General features: G+C 38.5%; 2 protein-coding genes across 6 annotated transcripts in view; both read right to left on the reverse strand.

Moving 5' to 3' along the window:
- Window positions 1-258: 258 nt before the first annotated feature.
- Window positions 259-5,042, reverse strand: Rlb1 (lysine-rich basic protein Rlb1). 2 transcript variants are annotated; one of them, XM_022085333.2, is made up of 5 exons: window positions 4,581-5,042; window positions 2,667-2,828; window positions 2,245-2,316; window positions 874-1,756; window positions 259-435 (listed from the first exon to the last, which is right to left on the reverse strand). In XM_022085333.2, the coding sequence occupies exons 1-5, from the start codon at window positions 4,695-4,697 to the stop codon at window positions 329-331; spliced, it is 1,341 nt and encodes a 446-aa protein (XP_021941025.2). In that variant the 5' UTR covers window positions 4,698-5,042; the 3' UTR covers window positions 259-328. The 2 variants fall into 2 exon arrangements, with proteins under 2 accessions (XP_021941025.2, XP_021941026.2); XM_022085334.2 differs by lacking the exon at window positions 4,581-5,042 and adding an exon at window positions 3,214-3,383.
- Window positions 5,043-5,331: 289 nt separating this feature from the next.
- Window positions 5,332-21,250, reverse strand: part of LOC110840354 (elongation factor-like GTPase 1) — a 138,554-nt gene continuing 122,635 nt past the window's right edge. For all 4 annotated transcript variants that reach the window (XM_022085319.2, XM_022085320.2, XM_022085316.2 and 1 more), the window contains exons 17-18: window positions 20,913-21,097; window positions 5,332-5,797 (exon numbers count right to left, since the gene is read on the reverse strand). In XM_022085319.2, the coding sequence (XP_021941011.2) occupies window positions 5,609-5,797; window positions 20,913-21,097 (374 nt within the window). In that variant the 3' untranslated portion in view covers window positions 5,332-5,608. The remainder of the gene's footprint in view (window positions 5,798-20,912; window positions 21,098-21,250) is intronic.

Raw genomic sequence — 21,250 nt, forward strand, 5'->3', positions numbered from 1 at the left:
AATTGTTTCCTGAATTTTATCATCGCTACTCAGATGTTGACTGTTCCTCGTAGTCACATTAACCCTGAGACAGAATAGGACCCTCCAGCTAGCCAGATTGAAGTATCATCCATTTTAATCCAGTGATCTTCAAGAACCCAAAAAGAGGAGAAAGTCTTCACATTAAACCCATAATCATAAAGACTCCATTGCCATGATAATACTGTACAGTATGCAACAGTTATGATATGTGCTTATGTGGCACAAAAGTTAACCATGTATCACTAAGTGGTTTTATTGGTTTAAAATAGACACAACATATACATTCTTGACATTAATTTTTCATTAATTAATCATCAAACTTTATCTTTTTGCCTTGGAATGCAAACACAGCACACTGTTGTTCCTTCAACTTTTTCTTTGCTTCCCATGATGGATGAATTGGACTAGTATTATCTGCAACAGAAAATGTCCATGCTTCCATAAATCTGTTCAAAACAATTACATTATAAATATTAAAACATGTAAATATTTCAAACTAAGTTAGTCACTATTGCAGTACTTCAGTATTTAATTCAGATAATGTGACTGCCCTGATAACGGAGGCAGTAAACACCTCTGGAACATTCGTCTTCTATATGACTACGTGACACAATATCTGAAAAGGCTGTCATCATCAGAAATTTTGAACTAGTGTGAATGTTCAATATTAGCAGTTTCTGGCCAGAAGTCACATAAGTATTAATGAAAATACACATATGTTCTCAATTCCATTAATATCTGTCGTGTAGTATGTACATTAATTTATGAAGCAGAACATATTTCTCATGTTCTCAGATTTAAAAATCTTACACTAGAAAACTCTGATAGTGACATACTTTACTGGCTAATTACCTGTTGTTTGGCTGTGCTTCTTTTCATTATGAACTATATTAATTTTCTGCTTCAGATATGATGATTGCTTAGTTCTATTTTCAGAATTATATGCTGGTGGTCGCTGCTGGAATGTCCTGAAGTTTGGCATTTTGGGCTTTTGTACCAGCAAATTTTTCCTTCTCTCTGCTTGAAAGAACCTCTTTTCATCATTCTTAATCCACGTTGGTTGTTTTGATAGATTTTCTTTCTTATAAATATCAGACCCTTCATTAAATCCTGAATTTCCTTTTACACTTGTTAAGTATGCAGTTTTACCATCTTCACATACAAAGAATGGATCTACTATTGTGGCACTTGGGGAAACCGGTGTAGGATTTACAAGACCCAGGTTATTATTTTCAATGTTATTTTCTGATTTTAAATGTTCAGTAAACCTCTTTACTTCTGCTAAATTATTCTCTCCAATTTTCATTTCATTTCTGATTCCTGCATCATCTATTTCTGCACGGACACTTTCTCTACTTAGTTCTTCACTTAGGTTCTTTGGTTTTTTCTCTGAAGTAAGAGGGATTTTTTGTTGTCTATCTTGACTGTGAATTGTAATAGGATTTAAGGAAGTTACAGCTTGATTTTTCTCAGAAATATCATCAATGGTACAACTTTTCACAAGCTCAGCCTGATCCTCTTTATAGGATTTTACCACATCTTTCTCTTTATCTTCACATGTTTTTGATTTATTTTGCTTCTTTTTCTTTGCTTTCTTATCTCCTAACTTCAGTAGTAACTGTGGTACAATAACATCCCATGCTGGAAACTTCATACGAAACTCACTGACACGTGTGGAAATGCTTGGCTGCTTGGAAAGCCTGGTTAATGCTTTATCTTTCAATGATGTTGCAAGCTGTAATGAAATCAGCATTTGGTAATTATTAAACATCTAAAGTTGTCCCTCTGTTTAAGCACTACAATATGAAGATGTATGAGGAGAAGAGGTTCAGCTATACACATTCTTAACCATTTGAGGAGTGGTGAATAAATGGCCTAAAACACAGCCAGAGCAAGTTTATTCCTCTCATAATAAATCCTGTCATTTATGCCACATTTGTTCAAGGGATCAAGGGAAAGAGAGGAACACAGTAAATATTCTGTATAATCAGTCATCACTTGATGTCAGAAGCTTAGTCATCGGCAAGGAAAAGTTAGAAAACATTCAGGTGTGTTAATATCCCATGCCACTAAGATACTGGTACAATTGTAACCATCAAAGAGTTAACTATGGAACTACATGAAAGCCATTAACTTTACACTCTAGTTACTCATATATTAGCAATTCATATACACATTTCCACTAACATCTAAAATGTTTTGTCTATTTATGAAATTACTTACATCAAAAATTATTTCACTTGACATCTTTGAATTGCAGAGAGCAAATTTTGATATTTCATCATCCTTCAGCTTCTGAAAATGAAAATAAGACAATTACTTTTCTTTGCCAGAAACAGAAAACTTTACTGCTAGAATCTAAAAGTTCTAATATTTTCAAAAGCCTCAAAATAATACAGCATATGTGTCAATTAAAACATGAAATCATTTAATACAGTGCTTAAAAAGAATGGCATTTTGCTTCTTTCTTCACAAAATCTGAAACTGAACTGTGCACTCAGGTCACTGAAGTTAACACTGCATTTGCATCCTTAGCTTGGGCCTATATATATTCTATTCTATTCTTATCTGTGACTAAGAAGCAGGATGAAGCAAATAATTTTTATGAAACTCTTCCAGCAGGAACAATGTATACAAATACCAACCTTTATAATAAGTACTTCTTCCATAAACCTATCAGCTTTCCTGTTATTCTTTTTCTTCTGATCTTCAGAACCATTTTTGCTTCTTAATTTTCTCACTTCACGAACCAATTTACTAATTGTATGAAGTTTTGCTTTCCTGGCTTCTTGCCGCATTGAAACAATCTGGAAACATGTATGATACTTGACTGAAATCATGCTAAAGTTAAATATGACAGTACTTTACTAAAGAATGCTAACCAAAACGATCAAAGATAATATTAAAATGCATTCCAGGGTAACAGGTTTAGAGTATGTGAAATGGGTTGAATGGACTAGAGAATGAGGCTAATGGAAGACTTAGCAGTGTTATTCACTTTCTGTGTCCTGTCAATATGGTATATACTAACAAGTTATTAGAAGATATTTAAAACAAAGAAATGTGTAATTAACATGTACATCTCCTTCCTTATTTTTCTGGAATGTGTATCTCTCTAGAAATAAAAAGTAAATAAAATATCAACCGTCTAACCTAAAATTCCAGATAAAAACCATTTGTTTATACAATTACCTGATTATTCAAAGTTAATTTGTCCATTCTGTGAGGAAAGTAAACCCAAAATAATTATTTCAAGCTACGATAGAAAATATTTGTATTTAATCTTTAAAATTTTCACATTATCCACGAAATCAACACCACAGATAAAAAAACACATTACCTACCATGGATTAACATACGTCCACCACAGATTACCAATAAGTTGTACGTCAGTGTGACCAACCATGTTTTCAGAAATTCTTGTATCCACGTGGAACACCAACACAAATATATGGCGTGGCAGTTCACTTATCTTTATATTAGTTCATGCCATTGCCAATGCAGGCAACTGCAGGGTTACGAACGAGTTTCGGTCCGAGACGTTGTTCGTTATGTGTATCTTGCATTCCTGAGCCTTTACGATATGTATCGTATACGTCAGCAGCCATTTTAAAGCATTAAAACCATGTACTAAACATCGAATGGTCTATACAATACGTTTTATTATAAAGTATGTATGCGTTATGGTTTATCAGTACCAGCACTACTATTACGATTTAGACCAATGATCGCTTAAATTTTTAAAAATATAATTTTAAGCCACCAAATGCAGAACTACAATTGACCGTCTAAGATATCCTAGACAAAGCAAGTGATGATCCTATTATGTTGTAATAGGAAGAATCACCGATTTCTTTCCCACGAGAAAACATTCTAAGCTGCGTGGCATGTAAACCAACGTTTTTTACTGGCTAGATTAGTTTTAATATCCAAGAACAGTTCAGTATAATTGTCATGTAATAATTTTTTGATAATTATTGTAATAAATACATTTCTTAAAAGTTTATTTATTTAAATCTTCCAATTTTTGTTCACTATCCGTTTGGCATTTCGTTTTATAAGGAACTCTGTCTATTGGCAAATTTAAGAAATTTTGAATGAAGTGCGACGTTCGTTATAGCGAATGTTCGTTAATTGAGCGTTCGTAAACCGAGAGTTGTCTGTATATCAATTGTAATACCAGAAAGAAATTAAAATCAGGCTGCTACCGTTTCCCGTTTTACAGAACACAAAAATATGTTACCCGAAGTTTCGTGTGATTTATTAAAAACATTGGTGGCGGGTCTTCAAAAACAGGAAGTTGGGAAGAGAATTTGTAAATTTTTGAAGTGCGTTCTAGGCTTTAGCATATAATAAATAACACTTTCTGTGCCTTTTCATATGATAGCCATCTACCGGTCGCTTTAAAAACTACAGTTTCAGCCACGGGATAATTCGAGAACGGCGTCAAATTATCATTAAATTTGGTGTGGTTATTTTGGAGATGGTTTAGTTAGGTTGTTTGAAATCTTTTAGTCTTTTTTTAGGGTCTAATAGTTTGTTATGCCATTGGAGATTACCTCTGACACATGCCTCCCATTTCCTACACTCAAGAACACCGACGTATTGGAAGCTGAATAACACGAGGTGGCAGGAAGATCATCGGCTGCTACGCTTGTCTTAGCGCGTGGTGCCATCTGTCAATGAATTGAATTATGTCGTCAGTAGGAACTTCGCGAGAATGTCTACTCGGGAATTATGAAAGCAGTAATATTGATGCACCCCTCTGATTAACAGTATTTTGGGAACAAATAGCTGAGTTGTATATTTTGACCTAAGAAAGAGAAAGTAGTAGTGGAATGGAGGAAATAAGAACGAAGACTCTTCACCTAATACAATTAGGGTCCTAAGCCAGTGTTCAATGGCATGCTTCTGTGAACCACTGGGTACGGAAAGACATTAAATTTATTGACAGTCTGCATAACCATCAACTGCTCATGTTGGACCCTGAATCACGGTCAGTTAACCACATAATTGCAAAAAGCCATAGGATTTAATCATTCTAAGAGAGAAATTAATTTTTCCCCTAATTTTCATACGTAATTCAACTAAAAATAAATGTAATAAATTTATTCCGTTTTAAATTTTTAATGTTACTTAGTAGTTCCAAACATTGCATTTTTGAAACTTTAAACTTACGTCCTATATGATTTCTCGAATAGGGAATCCTGTACGTTTGTGTCACTGTCTTCAGGTTAGAAAATTATGGATCATCAGCTGCAAATATGCAAGTCTCCAATACGTGGAGAATACCAAGGAAATCACATGGTGTAGGTTACACACAGGCTTTAATATGAATCCTATATACAATTAACAAGTAATTTGAGTTTTACAGGATACATCCTGTTGTGTATTGAACATTAGGCTGACAGTCCGTCTACACAACAAGTGTTAATTCTAGTTTCAATGTTTATTAAGAATCCACTATATGTTTCGACCTTAATTGGCCATCTTCCAATTACAGTCAAAACAATCAGCGGACTCTTAAACACTGGAACTATATTCAAGAATTGTTGTGTAGACCTGTCAACCTAACGTAATAAGAAATTTATTTGTTTTTTGAAAGTGTCCTCTGTTTCTCTGCAAATTCAACCAATTTCTCCTGTACTGCAAGTCCTTTACGACGGCGCACAGCATCCATGTAACGACGAGCTCTGTTTCCAGAGTCTGCCTTCTCTCCGTAGTGTAGATACTCTTCTTCTGTGTGAGGAGCCCAGAATGGATCTATGTCAATAACCTGTAAGAATAAATCTGTCATCACCAAGTCTTATATATGACCCTTTCAATAATATTTCTGAGTTTCAATGCTAACAGTACACAAGGATGTAGCTGGATGATGGAGGCAGTATGACCTCTGAAACGTTAGTAAACATCTACCAGACTACACAGCGCAACAACCCAGAAGCCAGAAATCTTCATACTCATCGTTGTGAAAACCTCAAATCAGATATACAAATACATTGGTTGGTCTATTTATTACGTAGGAATCCACATTTATGGTCGCCAATAATTTAATCTATGTACAAAGAAAAACATGATAGAAGATATGACACAACGCTGACTTTCGTTTTAAACAGAAGTTACGAACAAGAAACTTATTTATAGGGAAGTTGAGGATGAAAAATACTGACTGATTCACGGACTGGCGGAGTAGAATCGAGTGAACTGGGGGGGGGGGGGGGGGGGAAGGAGAGAAAAAGACAAAAAGACAAGCAATCGAATTTAAATTTTAGTACTGACATTTCCTCCTTGTCAGGTGTAATGACTCGGTCTCCAAAGACTCACTTATGTAAACATGGTGCTCCAAGTTAAGATGATAATGGCGTCAAGGCAGAGAGACAATCTTATCCTCACAATACTTGAGTTCCGTAAAAAAAAAATGTCATAGCTGTTAACTGCATGCTGCACCCATTACACGTGTTGCTCCAATGTTAACAATCAAATAATGCTAATAAATTATGTTACTTCGTAGTGTTCAATACATTCTTCCACTGTCTTGGTTTAAACTTTAGTTAAAAGTTGGATCTAATTCCGTCTTCAGGCGATTGGTTGTCATTACACTGACAGATTGTTATTACAAGCCCAATTTACTATTCAAAACGGCCAAAAATATCAAAATAAAAACGATAAAATAAAAATATTTTTATAACATGATACAGAAAGATTACTCAAGCAGAAACAATACAAAATATCTCATTAATGAATGATTCCCTCGAGAAAAATATTGATTCTTATGTTAACCCATTTCTAATAAGAAGTGAGAAGCATTTTTAATAAATTACCACGGCGTTTCAGTAAATTAACCTCATTACGGACTACAAATCTGTAAGAAAGGGTATATGTGGCCCAGGTCTATGAAGGCTAAGAACCCGTCCAAGTTTTGGTAACCATCAGGGACGTCTGAGATATGTTTTTAACAATGTGAAACCCATTCCAGCTATAATGAATGGTCCCTTGGGGACCACTCACTATACAACACCAAGATCAGATATTTTATGGACCTCCCGGTGTCTCCTAATCACACAAAAAATTGTCCGTGTTTCGCAAGTTTTATATTCACCAATTAAAACACGGAAATATCTGATAAACGAACAGGTCTGTTCTGGTTTTACCATACGAAAAATTTTCATCCTTCCACAGATCTTATATTACGTTCAGTATCGACGAAGTCACCTTGAACATACTGAACCCGTTACAATATTTCTAACGCACGACTCAGAAATGGATCGCGTACTGGACTGTCCACACTGTTGGTCAATTGTGTATCCAAGCAGTCACACCCATAGTTGCTTAACTCTGTTGCTCTTACGAGACTGTCGTGGCCGCAGGGCACAGGTATCTAACACAAAACAAAAAGGATCAGAATCTGTACAAATCGCGCAACAATTGCCTATGGGGCATGATGGCCTTCGTCTCAATAGTCACGGGAGTGTCTGCGCGCCCACTCGCTGTGGCAGCCAGCGCACTTACCAAGAGCCCTGGCAAAACGACGGCCGGTTCTTCAAAATACAAATTTCTGCGCGGGAAATTACTTGCATAACGAAGATTTCTTTTTTAACACACCAAAGTAGGGACAATCTCCCCCGGAGACCCAAGTTCCTAACAATGTTCGTGGTTTTCCTCAGCCTCTCCATAAAGTGAAACTAATTAAATTAGGCCACGACCGCTTCTTTCCACATTCAATTCGATAAAATTCTCATTTCTCACTCTACACTTCGACGCTGCATAATCTGAACTATTCACCCCGTCGTTGAATAAACCACGACTTGGTAAATGCAAAGTAGGCTGCAGTGTATCATCGAGACATTAATAATTTTAGAAATTCCGATAGGTCTGTGGAGTGCATTCAATGCAATAGCTTACAGTTTGTTACTGAAGGCGTGGTTAGAGGAACTATAAATAAATAAATAAATAAATAAAATGAAAAGAATTGCAGATTGCATTGTAGAATTTCATTTTAATAGTCGGAACTGCCTATGTGAGAAGTAAAAAAGTGTCAAGAATATAGATATTAAATACGAACGTACTTACTAACTGGTGAGCATAATGTACCAAGTCAACGTTTAATAAACTGGAGTCTCTACTATTCTGTAATGGCAGGCTGCTAAGTAGCGGACTATTAAATGGATTACGGAACAAAAAGATGGAGCCCCGTGGTCAGTAATCAAAGACTGGAGGATCAGTACCTTAAATTTGGTTATCGAATCTCTAAGCCCACTTCCTTATAAATTAAATTTGATTCACTTTTTTTTTATTTCACAACGCAAGTGTCGGACGTAAAATCACGAAAGCAAACAAATAAATGACTGGGATGTACCGTAATGTAAACCAAGGAGTGAAATTCGCTTAATAACCTATATAATCCAACTTAAAGGGCCAGGGATCTGTCTAATAAAAGTATGTAGGTACACTAAAATAAGATTTTCGCCGACGTTATGAGATTACGCGCAGTTTGGAAACTTTCCATCTCTACACTGTTGGCGTATTATTGTGTAAAGTGCAAACAGAACAGAGCGCTCTCGCCAGGCACAATTCACTGACACGGTTTGTATAAATATGATAGACCATGCAAATGGCTGGTCGTTAGCATATTTCCTGCGAGTACCTACTACATAACTACGCGGCGTGTATTGACATGGATGCCTGCCTTACGTGAGCAATGTTTGCTGTACACCAAAGGACTCTCTCTATTTCACTCGCTCAAGAAGAAAGCCAGTCCTTACCGGAAGTGACGCCCACGGTAGGCCTACTTCAGCGCCCACTCTTACCACCTGGATTCTTCGTACTAGAAGCAGCTTACACTCCTCTTTAGAGTCAATAAACGTCCAAATTGTTAATAACGAAACCGTTTAGGGAAACAACGTTACTCTGAATTCAAATAACGCGTGGAAACGGAGAACATAACGGCATTTTCAATTCTAAAATCAAACCACACAAGAGTGCTGTTGTTTAGTCGAAGGATATTATCAATTAAGTATTTATTAACCTCATTTATCAGAACCTTCTCTTTGGCATTACGGAATGCACTGGTCATGTTTGTTTTTGTATAATGCCCGGTAAAGAAGATAGGATAAAAACAAACCAAAATGCTATGGGAAATTCACTAAAGTCCTTGTATCCTGCAGTGCGCCCAACTCGACTGATTCCTCACTAACATTCTGTCACCATACGTTAAACGACAAACAATCTGTTCTTTGGGACAAGACATCAAAAATCTACAGATGAAACTCAAATTTGGGCAGTGTTTGAGTAACTAACTTCAATATGACAATCGTAATTTGGTATTTCATGTCTCGGTAAGGTATTTTCGTTCGCAATTTTGTCAACAGTTGTTACTCTAATCTGTTTCCCAAATAGCAAACCGTGTCTGACAAAACTACTGTCGTCGACATACTGTCCTTCCACTGATTCTCGACAGAATATACAGAAAGTACTGTTACATAAATAGTGAAAGCAGTGTTTAACCTCATATTATCTCAATAGCACAAAACTACTCCACTCATCATCATCATCATCATAACCATCTGCTTATTTAGGATTCTACGTTTGAGCATTATTCCACTTCAGACTCAAAACTGATCTTTCAATATTTTTTAAGATTAAACGCCTTAGTCTTGCAGAACAGCTGAAGTAATTTTTGTTCTGTGTGATGCATCCAGGGCCACTTTAAAGCAATGCCATGGGGCATAGGCAAGTATCAAATTACAGCAAACCCCACTTTAACGCCAATACTCTCAGTGAACAAATTGGCGCTCTAACGGGTATACACTGATAAGGAACAACATTGCTATAATCACAGTAATTTGTCAGTAAAATGTAATGTTGTGGGCCAGCTGAAATGCAAAGAGGGCGAAGATACGTCCTAATGTGAGGGCCAAGTCAACGAATCGCACTTGTGGCCTGCCTGCTTGCCACTTGATGAGGTGTTTTGTGTTCAGTCCAACCCACCTGCTCCCTAGAGACTGCCTCACCTGTCCAAAGGAGTCGTGCGACCTCGGGACCAACCTTTGCCTTCTTCCTGCCTGCCAGCTTACTGGGTTGGGTCTGGGTTGGGCGCCACAACTCAAGAAAGGCGAGGAAGAAGTAGTTACTGCTGCTTCCGAAATGTTTACTATCGGCCAGAACGAGTCACGGATGTTTGGTTAGGAAATCAAGGAGGATTTCTTAGATATGAATGGAGTGGAAGCTAGCAATATCTTGCCACGTCCCACCCTTCACAGACGATACCACTCAGACTCCCCGTTTCCCAAGAGGGTTTACTACGGAATTTCCTTTTCACACATCCCGCAATCAAAGCGAGTGTATAAAATGGATTTCCAGTACATTTTCAGGACAGAGGTAAACCAAGAACCCCAATTGACTATTTTCTTATGGTTACTCCAAACAGTTGCTGAGAATTTATAATTTTCCATTTTCTATACTTCATCAAAACCTAATGGGAAAGTCAGCAAGAACGGCAGTTCTAAATATGGGGTTTCGAGTATCTCACGACAGTGAAAATGCCTGTGTTGGTCTTATGGGTCGTACGTACTGCCTCCATCTTAAGGGCTGAAGAAAGAGACAGCACGTTCATCTGAACGCTGGTACCTACCTACTAGACCACACGGCGTTACAGCCCAAAAGACCAAAATCGACAATACACTTAATGGTTTTATTTTATTCACCCATTCGAATAGGTTAGAAATTTATAATTTTCAGTTTCATGAATGGAGTTAATGAAGAACTCCTTCATGATTTTACTTAAACACGAGGCATAAATTCTTAACCAAAGTTTCCGCGAAAAAGGCAGACGACGGCCATCACAGCTGCGAAGTCTAAATTTACCACAACCATAATACTTCGTATTTCGGAGTTACTTCTAACATTTCTCAGCCAAGCAACCCCCTTCCCACTTCCAACGCTCAGCATAACTAAGCTTGGTGTAACATCTCACATAAAGACAACCAGCGGCCCGCGGGTCTATTAGAAAGGACAAATACGACCCCAGATCTTAAAAGGTTTAGAACCCCTGCTATCATCTCATATGAGCGAAGCACATTTTATTTATTATCAGAAATCGGGTGTGGCAGGACTAAATTCTACAGGGATGCATGTGTATTATGTTCATTTCTGTATGACTACAAATTCCACAGCGTAATTCAATCACAATTGCCAGTCAGCAGAAATCTCCCACATTGGGAACAATAGACACTTTCCAGACGAGGGGTGGGACTATATATAGGCTGAGTCCTACATGTGTACTGCTCTGAATTATGTTTTAGGTATGTCCGATTAAGATATATAGGCCAGGCTGTAAAATATACCACATAAAGACTCTCACGGGTAGTCAACCCACGGATAACAGATGCATTTCGCCTTGTCCGCGTGAATTTTTGTAATACTGTGTACTGTATGATTTAATTGAATTGTAATTTATAACTCTGTAGCCCGCGAGTCGATAAAAATGGATGGATACAGCCCGAGTGCGGGAAAGGTTTGTAACTATTGTTCTGGAGGCCATTCTTACCACTTCATCTCTGGGCAAAGTTCTGGTTACTGACATAAATATCACAAAAATATCTGCAAGTTTTAGGTACAATAAAATAATTTTAAAAATCACCAATTATTGTCATGTCCGTCAGTTGGTAACAGCGCTGAAACTACCCGCTTAATGCGACATATCTAAACGAAGTGAGATTTAAGGTTCTCACGGCGGCGAGTAAGAAGATTTCTGTCTTCTGGCTTGTTACGCAGTGTAGTATGGTAGACGTTTACCGACGTTTCAGTAGGTGGCTAGTGCCTCCATCATCAGGGCGATCGCCAGACTACACAGCGCAATAACCCATAAGACAGCAACAAATTTTATTCTAACGACTTCGATTATGAATTTGGTAAATACGTTTTTCAAAATATATCTGTGGCCCGAAGATGGCGCATTAGCGTTGATAAAAATATAACACGCCAAACGAATTGTGTTTATGTGGGTTCGTGTCTTACTGTGGATAACTCGATCTAAGTATTTGAACGTACTCACACAATCTTCACAAGATCGAATCTTTTATCTCAAGATACTGACAGGCTGTCACGTTATCAGACATAGTGCAGACGTCCTTGAAACAGAAATGTGGAAATAATCACTTTTCATAAATAATGCAGTCAGCTGCTGTTCCAAAGACGTGTCAGAGTTTATTTACTACGCAGCTCAGTTTAATTTCAAGGTTAACATTAATTTTATACAACCTTCCAACTGAACTAGGATGTGCTAGTCATTATGGTTTCTATGCGCAAACATTGTACATTGTATTTACGTTTAAATCTAAGGGAAAATGATATTAAACAGAAATCATATTTCTTATGTATAACTCAATTTAACTCCTGTCATTATCGACTCATGATCTATATTACGTTTTGTTGTTAGACTAGGCTTATAAATTTACATTACATAAACATAACATTAATAACACAAGACCTGCAGGGCTGGAAATCTGCGCAATAGGAAAGAGGCTTTTGCCAGAAACTCCTTGTTAGATCTTATATGTTCAGTAAGAAGGGCTAAAGAAAACGTATTTGTATCGATTTAAGCCCTTTTTATTGATCACTACGCATAACTGGATCAAACAATGCCATGAAACATAAAAATTTTACAATTTGATAAGACTCTATCTCGTTCCACAGGAACTCCTCCCAGTAAACAAAAGTTTCGGCTATGGAACAACAAAGAAGCCAAAATATTAGGGACTAAGTGAACAGCGTTATATGTAGATAAAAACTGCATACAAGATGGAATTTTATCTCCAAGGTCGGGAAAGGAACAGAGCAGTTAAAATTTCAAAGAAGTAGGTGGCAGATAGCGCTCGTCATCACAAGGAAAACGATATAACAGTAATATTAACAACGTAAATATTTTGTGGGGCGTGGGGTATGTTCCGAAGAAGCGACAATTTATTAGACCCAGAAGAAATGGTGTGGCGGAAACGTTGCCCACAATTACAAGAGATAGCAAGCAACAGAATGCTTGCGAAGATAACATCAACACAGCAAACAGAATGGAGAAGGAGCGATAAACATTCTTCTTCGGTCGGCTTTACACCTGGAGGTAAATATCAGATATCAACTGCTTCGGAGAAGGGATGAGCTTCATGATAATTGTTGTTGCAGAAATAAGAAACAGCCTCTTCAACGAACGCGGTTTGTACAAAAAGAACACGAAACGACAGTTTTAATCTCTGCAACGGGACAGGTGGTTCTGACATGTTCTCTGTACGTTTTGCCATGATGCGCTGAATAGTGGAGGCGTTGTCTACGTACGACCTTCCAGATTTGAACTTCGTCTGTTCTAATAACAAAAAAAAAAAAAAAAAAAAGGCTTCATTCACACCATGCTCCAACCTTCTAATAATACGCCCACTTTTACAGCACGCCTATACTTCGCAAGGTGAATTTAAGAAACTTATTCCAAGGCAGTTTTCACAACGAGAGCGATCTTGACGTGAAAATATTGGTTTTAAGTTAAGCGTTGTGCCTAAATTCGTTCCGACAACAGACAGCACGAAACCCACAGACCTGAATGTCGGACGAACGTCGTCACATGGACCCAGTGTCTTCGACTTCCGTAGTTTCTCTGTGAACAGTGTGCTACCATTGGGTTCTGACGTCGGCGAGTAGGAAGACGACTGTCATCTTCAATATGCTACCACTAATTCAAACAAGAATAAGTGAGGCATTTCTGTGATGTAGACGATTACGCACATGGCCACTCTAGTTCCTCCACGACATCGGCAGACGAGAACCACGCGAAGGAGTCCAGAAGAGGAAAACCTCTTCACAACGCGAAGGAGCTGTTTATTGGCCACACGGCTGGGATCACTGTCATGTAGATACCCTGTCTGATGGGTGTCTTGTTTGGGCTGTCAAACGAGTCGCCCAGAAGTCAGGTAGTCAGGTGACCCAGGCCCTTCTCAGGGGAGGATATTGTGTAGCTTTCTATGATACATTCATGCCCAAAAGTATACGCAACATTAGAAATTACGTATTAAACACGCTACTTAACTTCATTTAAAGAAAGCCAGAAAAAGTACGGAAAGGTACTGAATTAGATTTTAGCCACTTAAAGAGAATTTCACGAATACGGAACAAAACGACCTAAAAAAAAATATATACGCGTTCTCTGTACGGCGGCGGAAGAAATCAAAATCAATTAACAAAATTTTTCAATAGTTTTAGAATTCAGCTACGTATTCAAATGACGTAAACAGTCGGAACTCAATCACAACACAGAATTCCACAAAGTAATGCAAAAATTGACATTTCAGGGAAATGGACTATGAACATGCAAACCCCTATTTCATATATACTTCCCCTATACTTTAACGTACACGAAGCTAAGGATTAAAGTATCGAAAGTAACCCAAATGCAGTTTAATGAAGCAGGATTAAATATGACAGCCTTCTCGGATATTTCTCTTTGTGTATTTTCGTAAAGTTGGCCGACGTTTCAGACCTGCTTACTACCTCCATCAGCGGGGCTCGCCCTAATTATTCCCTTCACTTGTTAGTTTCATTACAGTTTATCACATCTTCCTCCTCCAAACATACGGGACACACCCCTTCACCAAACCCTCTCCTGACCCTTCTAAATTTACTCTTTAAATATTATTCATTTGGATGCAATGGAATAGCATTTGTTACTTTAAAAATCACTCATTTGCAGCAGCATCTCACGAGTCTCGTATCAATTGCGTCTCCCTTGTGCGCAGTTCTACCCGAGGTATGGTACTTGTAGCTTGTGTATTACATGAGCTAGGTTGATTTAAGTATTTTTATCAGTAAAAATTAAAAAAAATTTCTGACTTTGAACTCACTTCCACTACCGTGTGATAAAGGCGAGTTCTTTAAAATTTCCTTACTTAAGCTCTTTATATTAGGAGCAATGCGTGTACTTCGATTTTCACTTCAGTCGAAAATCGACACTGCTTTGACCGTTAAATCAAAATGGCGTACTGTGGGACCAGTTGTTACACTGGAAAAGGGACACCTTGTTACAGTGTATCAGCGTGACCCGTACCTTTTGCAATAAACTTGCGTTTGCAAATGATTACATTTTATTGTTTTATCAGGAAAGATGGTACGAAAGTACAAAATAAAGACTAACAGAGGTAATACAAGTTTCAAAACGCTTAAGTTAGCAGCGAATGAAGTCTCTTCTGGAAGAATCTCGTTAAGGCAAACTGCTAATATATGATGAAAATGTTTCATATGTTTGAATTTAATTTCTGTAATTAATTGTTAATTGGTATATTGTCTGTAATTACTTAATAAAGGTCTGAATTGTTCCTTCTGTTTACTAATACAATGTGTTCTAACAATTTTCCCCTTCACTGTAACAACTAGCACCATAACAGGGCACTTTGTTACAAACCACCTTCTCTTAAATAAACAAGTTTTGTGATGAAACAAAAATGAATAGGCCTTTGAAAAAATGTTATTAATATAGCCGAATAGTAGTAGTATCTGAAGCCATAATTGCTAACTTTGTGAATTTTAAGAAAAAATGCACAAAAAATCGTAATTGAAAATTGTAAGAACTAGGCCCCTTCTCCCCTATACATTAATTGCTTTAAAACACGATGCATAAAAAGCACGTTAATAGTACATATTCTGGTGTCGATGACGTCTGACAAGGACTGCAGTATACTGGAAGGTTGGTTGTACGTACGTCATAACCAGAGCTCCTGAATTCAACAGCGCACTACCCACGTCTCTGTCAGGTGTTTGGGAGACCCTAGCGGTTTCTGCCCTTGTAATAAAACGGCAGCCTGTTCAGTCCAGCAACAGACCGACAGGTGTGCGCTGTGAAACAATACTACTACCACTAACATCACAAGTGCTGGTCCAGTCCAGACAAGACGTAACCACCAAAGAGCCTGCTTGTGATATGGGCGCAATAAATACGTCACTTATATAAGATATATATAAAACAAGGCCTTTTCAAAGCAAGTTCAAACGTCAATTCATTCATTGGGACAGTGATTTAGTATCCTCGTTGTTGCTATATATAAAAGCAAAATTCCATTGTTCCACCAAGTCAAACTATTGCGTGATTATTGTGTCAAAACGCAAGACGGAACGAGCAGAGGAGTTCGTAGTAAAATAGCTTCAACAGATTCAGATCACCTCAAAGCACGCATGGAAGAGATGAAAGTGCACACGAAACCTGAAGGGAAGACACCAATTGGGAGATTGATTAATCTCGTCGCCTCGAACCGATTCATCTTGTCACTCTATTGTTTATGTACTGCCACTTTTTCAGTCGCACAGGTTATACAGTGTCGTAACTGATAATCCGGAATCGATTTAGAAACGGTCGTGACCTATTTAAAATACTATGAAGGGGATGACAAAACACGACAACCTAAAGATTCGAGGACGTACTGATCTGACCTGCCTTAAACTAACCTAACCCAACCGAACCTAACATAATCTATCCCAACACAAATTAGGCACTGAGTATATATTGTGACCTTCACATGACCTTGATATATATATATATATGACCTCTAAATGATGTGTGCAATGCCACTCAGATTCCTACAGTTCTCTATGTAATATATGCGTGAGAAAATAGTATTTCGAATGGCCTTGAAAAGTTTTAGGCCTCTAATTCTCAAACAGTTTGCGTGATCTTGTCATGGTCTTGACATGACGTTGACCTATAGATGATCTCATTTTGACATGAATATGGTCAATCAGGTATTTACGGTTTGGCAGAAATAAGCGTGAAAAAATATGACCTTGAGAATTTTAAAGACCTGTATCTGGAAAACTATTGGGGCGATTTTGTTATGACTTTGCCATGACCTTGGCCTAACAGTGACCTCAACGTGACATGAGAATAATCACTCAGATAACTACGGTTATGAAGATGTGAAGGCGATAAAAAATGTGCAAAATATAATTTCGAAATTTCAGCGACACGGGTATCACGTAATCTAACCTCAGGGTGGTGTCAACTGAACTGCAGCCTTCGATGGACGTACTTTCCACCCATTTAACGTCCCCAATGAAAAGCAGGATTTGAGGTTTGTTGATGGTTGGCTGTCTTCTGGGTTGTAGCGCCGTGTAGTCTTGCAGAAGTTTACCAGCGCTTCAGAGGTGCTTGCTGCCTGCACCATCACAGTGATCAGGGCCTCATCGCCCGGAAGTGGGAGGCAGCAAAATCCTCTGAAAGGTCAGCAAACATACCAGACTACAAGCCGCTACAACCCAGAATACAGCCAAATTCGTAGTTCGCCACCGTGACAATCTCAAATTATACTGTTGCCATATCTTAATAAAAAGATTTCCGCTCACGGACGATGGTAAATGCGAACAGCGGGTGTGGAAGTGGTGGGAGACTAGCGGAGATGAAACTTGTTGCACAGGCTGTACCTGTAATCATCTCGCCCAGTTTATCTGTCTGTATTCCCTTCTAACAGACTGCTGCGCTGCTGATGGACGCTGCACCTGGCTAGCTAGCTACTGGTCTTGTGTTCTTGTTGTTAACTAGATACAAATGGAGTACCGTCACGTTCAAACACAGCGGGACGGGTGGGTTATCTTATAGCACCTGCTTCTTGGCGTGTACTGATTTACAAAAAGGCTGTGTATTGTATGGGATCGAACAACTTCTGTTATCTGATTTGACATCTGAATAAGAAAGAAAACTAAGTTCATTTCTTGCAGGTCAAAGAATAATGAATGGAACGACCTTGTATAGGAGAATTTTTTTAACACTCAGAAAAATACAAACCAGCGTTTGGAAACAACCAGTCAGCACAAAAAGTTGACTTTCTTTATTTGGGTATACGCTTGAGAGTCAATTGGTCACAGATTCTTTTACGATTCATGCAGGCTATTAGTGTGGACGTTTACAACATCCGTGATGGTAATAATGAACTGAATGGGACACATCAGCTACTGGCTTGTGTTTATGATGGCAATTTATCGGACGAAGAAGCAACTACCGGCACCATAAATAATAAACACCATAAGCTCTATAACAGTCAATTCGGAGGTTGGCCTCTAGAAGTAAAATCAGAGGCAGAATCTTAATATAAATATCGATAATAACTAATTCGAAAATGTGGCAAAGTTCAAGTACATGGGAACGAGAGAAACTTTCATTCACGAAGAACTTAAGAGGAAATTAAATTCGGGAAATACTCTCTAACACTCAGTTCACAATATTTTGTCATGTCGAATATAATACAAAAACGCAAAGATAAAAAAATAAAACAAAGATGACTGTCTTCTGGGTTGTTGCGCAGTGTAGTCTGGTAGACGTTTCATCAGGGCGATCGACCTGATGACGGAGGCAGCAGGAATATCCGAGACGTCGGTAATCTACCAGACTACATGGCACGACGACTCAGAGGACGGACATCTTCATACTCGCCGCTCTGAGAACCTGAATCTTACACAAGTAAAATTTAACCTTAAGCACGGTTATTGAAAGTATGGACTGTGTGGCACTCGATCTCGTTCCTCTGCCTACAAGCCTGTATGGTATCAAAACCCAGAAATCATCTTAACCGCCATGAAAACCCCAGATTTTACATAAAATAAGGATATTTTAGAACAGAGTAGTGTGGATGTTTGTATCTATGAAAGAGTAAGTACCAGGAGACTGCACAAAATTGTGAGGAGCTTCATAATCTGTATACATTAGAGCAGAGTACCACGGTCAAACTATAAAAAATGTACAAAATATGACTTGTAATGGCTGGCATAATTCTATATTTCTCCATGCAAATGTCTTCAGTCTAAAATCTCTAAAACATTTTCATACTTTTATATGTATCAGTGTAAGAAATTATAATAATCTCTTAATCACGAACAGGAACTTAAGCCTTCGTCGTACTACGTCAATTTATTGTACGCTTCACAGGAATAAATGTTTTTTACTCTTCCACGGTTGGCAGAGAAATCTATACAAATCGAAGAATTCTTCTTCTTCTTACAGCAAAATGATTCTGATGTCTTTTAGCGACGGTGTACCTCCACAATCTCAGAACGCACTGAAAACAGTCTCGAATATTAAAATTTATCTTTCAGATAATGATAATATGACGCAAAATAAAGAATATTGTCTTTATTCGTTTTCAGAGTGTGAAATAGGTAAAGGGAGGTACGGTCAAAATGGCTCCAAGTCTGTGATCCTCAACCTGTTACTCACATATATCTTCTCCCTCCTCAAACCAATAGGCCTCCAGGACGGAACATATTACCATGAGTTATAAGGCCAATTCACTTTTCCATCAACCGATCCACATGTTTCTTACACGACACCTCTTCTCATATCACGCCCAAAAATGCAATATTCAACAGGCAATCACGATAATTTACTTGCAGCATCACCAATTATTATTATTAATGAAACTAACGTAAAAATAATTTTCAAATTTCTCATGGAAGGAAAAGCCGAAGCTCATTCAAGAAAGTTACAGGCCAAAAGTTACCTACCGTATAAAGAAGGCGGTGTAATGCTCAGATTAACAGCCATTGAATTATTAATCTCGTATAACACTAAAAAATTACGAACAGCTCGTCAATGGCTTCAGTTTTCAGACAATCCGAAGTAGTGAGCCGGAAGAAGGCAATGAAAAATTAAGCCTCAGGTCAACAACGTAAGGTTTGAAGATTTCTGTCTTCTGGGTTGTTGCGCTGTGTAGTCTGGTCGATATTAACCAACGTTTCAGAGGTAATACTGCCTCCGTCATCAGGGCGATGAAGATTTCTGTCTTCTGGGTTGTTGCGCTGTGTAGTCTGGTCGATGTTAACCAACGTTTCAGAGGTCATAGTGCCTCCGTCATCAGGCACATTCATCGCCCTGATGATGGAGGCAGTACGTTGGTAAACATCTACCAGACTACATGGCATAAGAACCCAGAAAACAGAAATCTTCATACTCATCGCTGTGAAAACCTCAAATCTTACAACGTAAGGTTTTTATACTGGATCAAACAAAGCCTACAGCTCTATGGGCTGCTTATAAAAAACAGTACCGTGTAAAAATGACGGATATTTGAAGTTATCTTTCTAGGAACTTCTTGTTAAAAACATCTGAATAACAACATTATGTTAATTTACACAAGGAGATCAGGAAATACGAAGTCAGAAAACATCGAGAACAGAACCCGCAAGACGGGAACTTCATACTATAACAAGTACAAGAAATGTGACCACAAATGTCTGCATAAAACAGTATATAAAAAAATTTCATATTCTGTCTTACCATACAACGAAGCAAATACGTTATGAAATCAGAAACATATATTCTAGGTTGGGCGACGGGACAAAAACCGCGGACCGCTGCAGCAAGAAGCTGGTATGTCGATGGAATACAATCCGTTCTCTTGCTCGGTTGCGCCATATTGCGTTCAAACTGCAAGGCAGACGCGACACTCCAAGAACAGAATTATCCTGCCCACAGCATCGGAAACCTCTCAACCAGAGAGAAGCGTTCATGTTAACCGTGTTACACCGGCTAACACTTACAAAAGTATTATCTTGCTTTCGTGATTCAGTGATAATCCACACACTGGAACACGGCAAAACCGATCAGATAAAAAACACCTTTAAGCAGCACAACCCAGCCAGGCGTTGTTGGTTGTTGGTTTAGACTCAGACGCGGGTGAAACGGCCTAGGCGTGAAGCTGGCCACTCATATCCTTTACCTCGTTACAAGTTCGTGTACAATTTAGCTTTCGAATGCACCAGAGCAGTAGTAGAGCCATGCTTCCTTCTGACAACGCAAAGTTAAACGGGCATTTTGAGGGAGGGGGGAATTACGTACGATATTTCGACATCTACGACTTCTGATGACATCCACTTACCTCCCAATGGCTGAAGACGAGCTGAGGACTTGCCAGCCCTGACGTCTGCTTGCGAATCTCGGGAGCAAACTCGAAACTCTCGACGACGGGTAGCACAGCGGTGACTGTGAATGTGCTAGATCCTTCCTGCATGTCGCCGTGAAGAACCCGTCCATGGCGACGTCCGAGCACAGCGTACATTTTACCTGCAACACGAAAACACACACCGTGCAGTGATTCTTGAAGACAGACGCGTTGGACCACGCGGCAGGTCAGCTATAATCAGCATCCACGTTATCTCTTCACTTAAACATCAGAACATGTAGTTAGAACTGTGTATTCAGGCCTAGACACGAAAC

This window comes from Zootermopsis nevadensis, unplaced genomic scaffold, assembly GCF_977971745.1.
Source record: "Zootermopsis nevadensis isolate Lab colony 2312 unplaced genomic scaffold, Znev_1.0 Znev_ptg000008l, whole genome shotgun sequence".
Taxonomy (NCBI): Eukaryota; Metazoa; Arthropoda; class Insecta; order Blattodea; family Termopsidae; genus Zootermopsis; species Zootermopsis nevadensis.

What these genes read in the sequence shown, in the direction of transcription:
- Rlb1 (XM_022085333.2), bottom strand. Translation starts at nt 4,697, where the DNA reads ATGGCACCACGCGCTAAGACAAGCGTAGCAGCCGATGATCTTCCTGCC. An exon ending in ATGGGAGGCATGTGTCAGAG is followed by an intron (nt 2,829 to 4,580) that starts GTAATCTCCAAT and finishes ACATGTTTCCAG; the next exon opens with ATTGTTTCAATGCGGCAAGA. An exon ending in CAAGTGAAATAATTTTTGAT is followed by an intron (nt 1,757 to 2,244) that starts GTAAGTAATTTC and finishes ATTTCATTACAG; the next exon opens with CTTGCAACATCATTGAAAGA.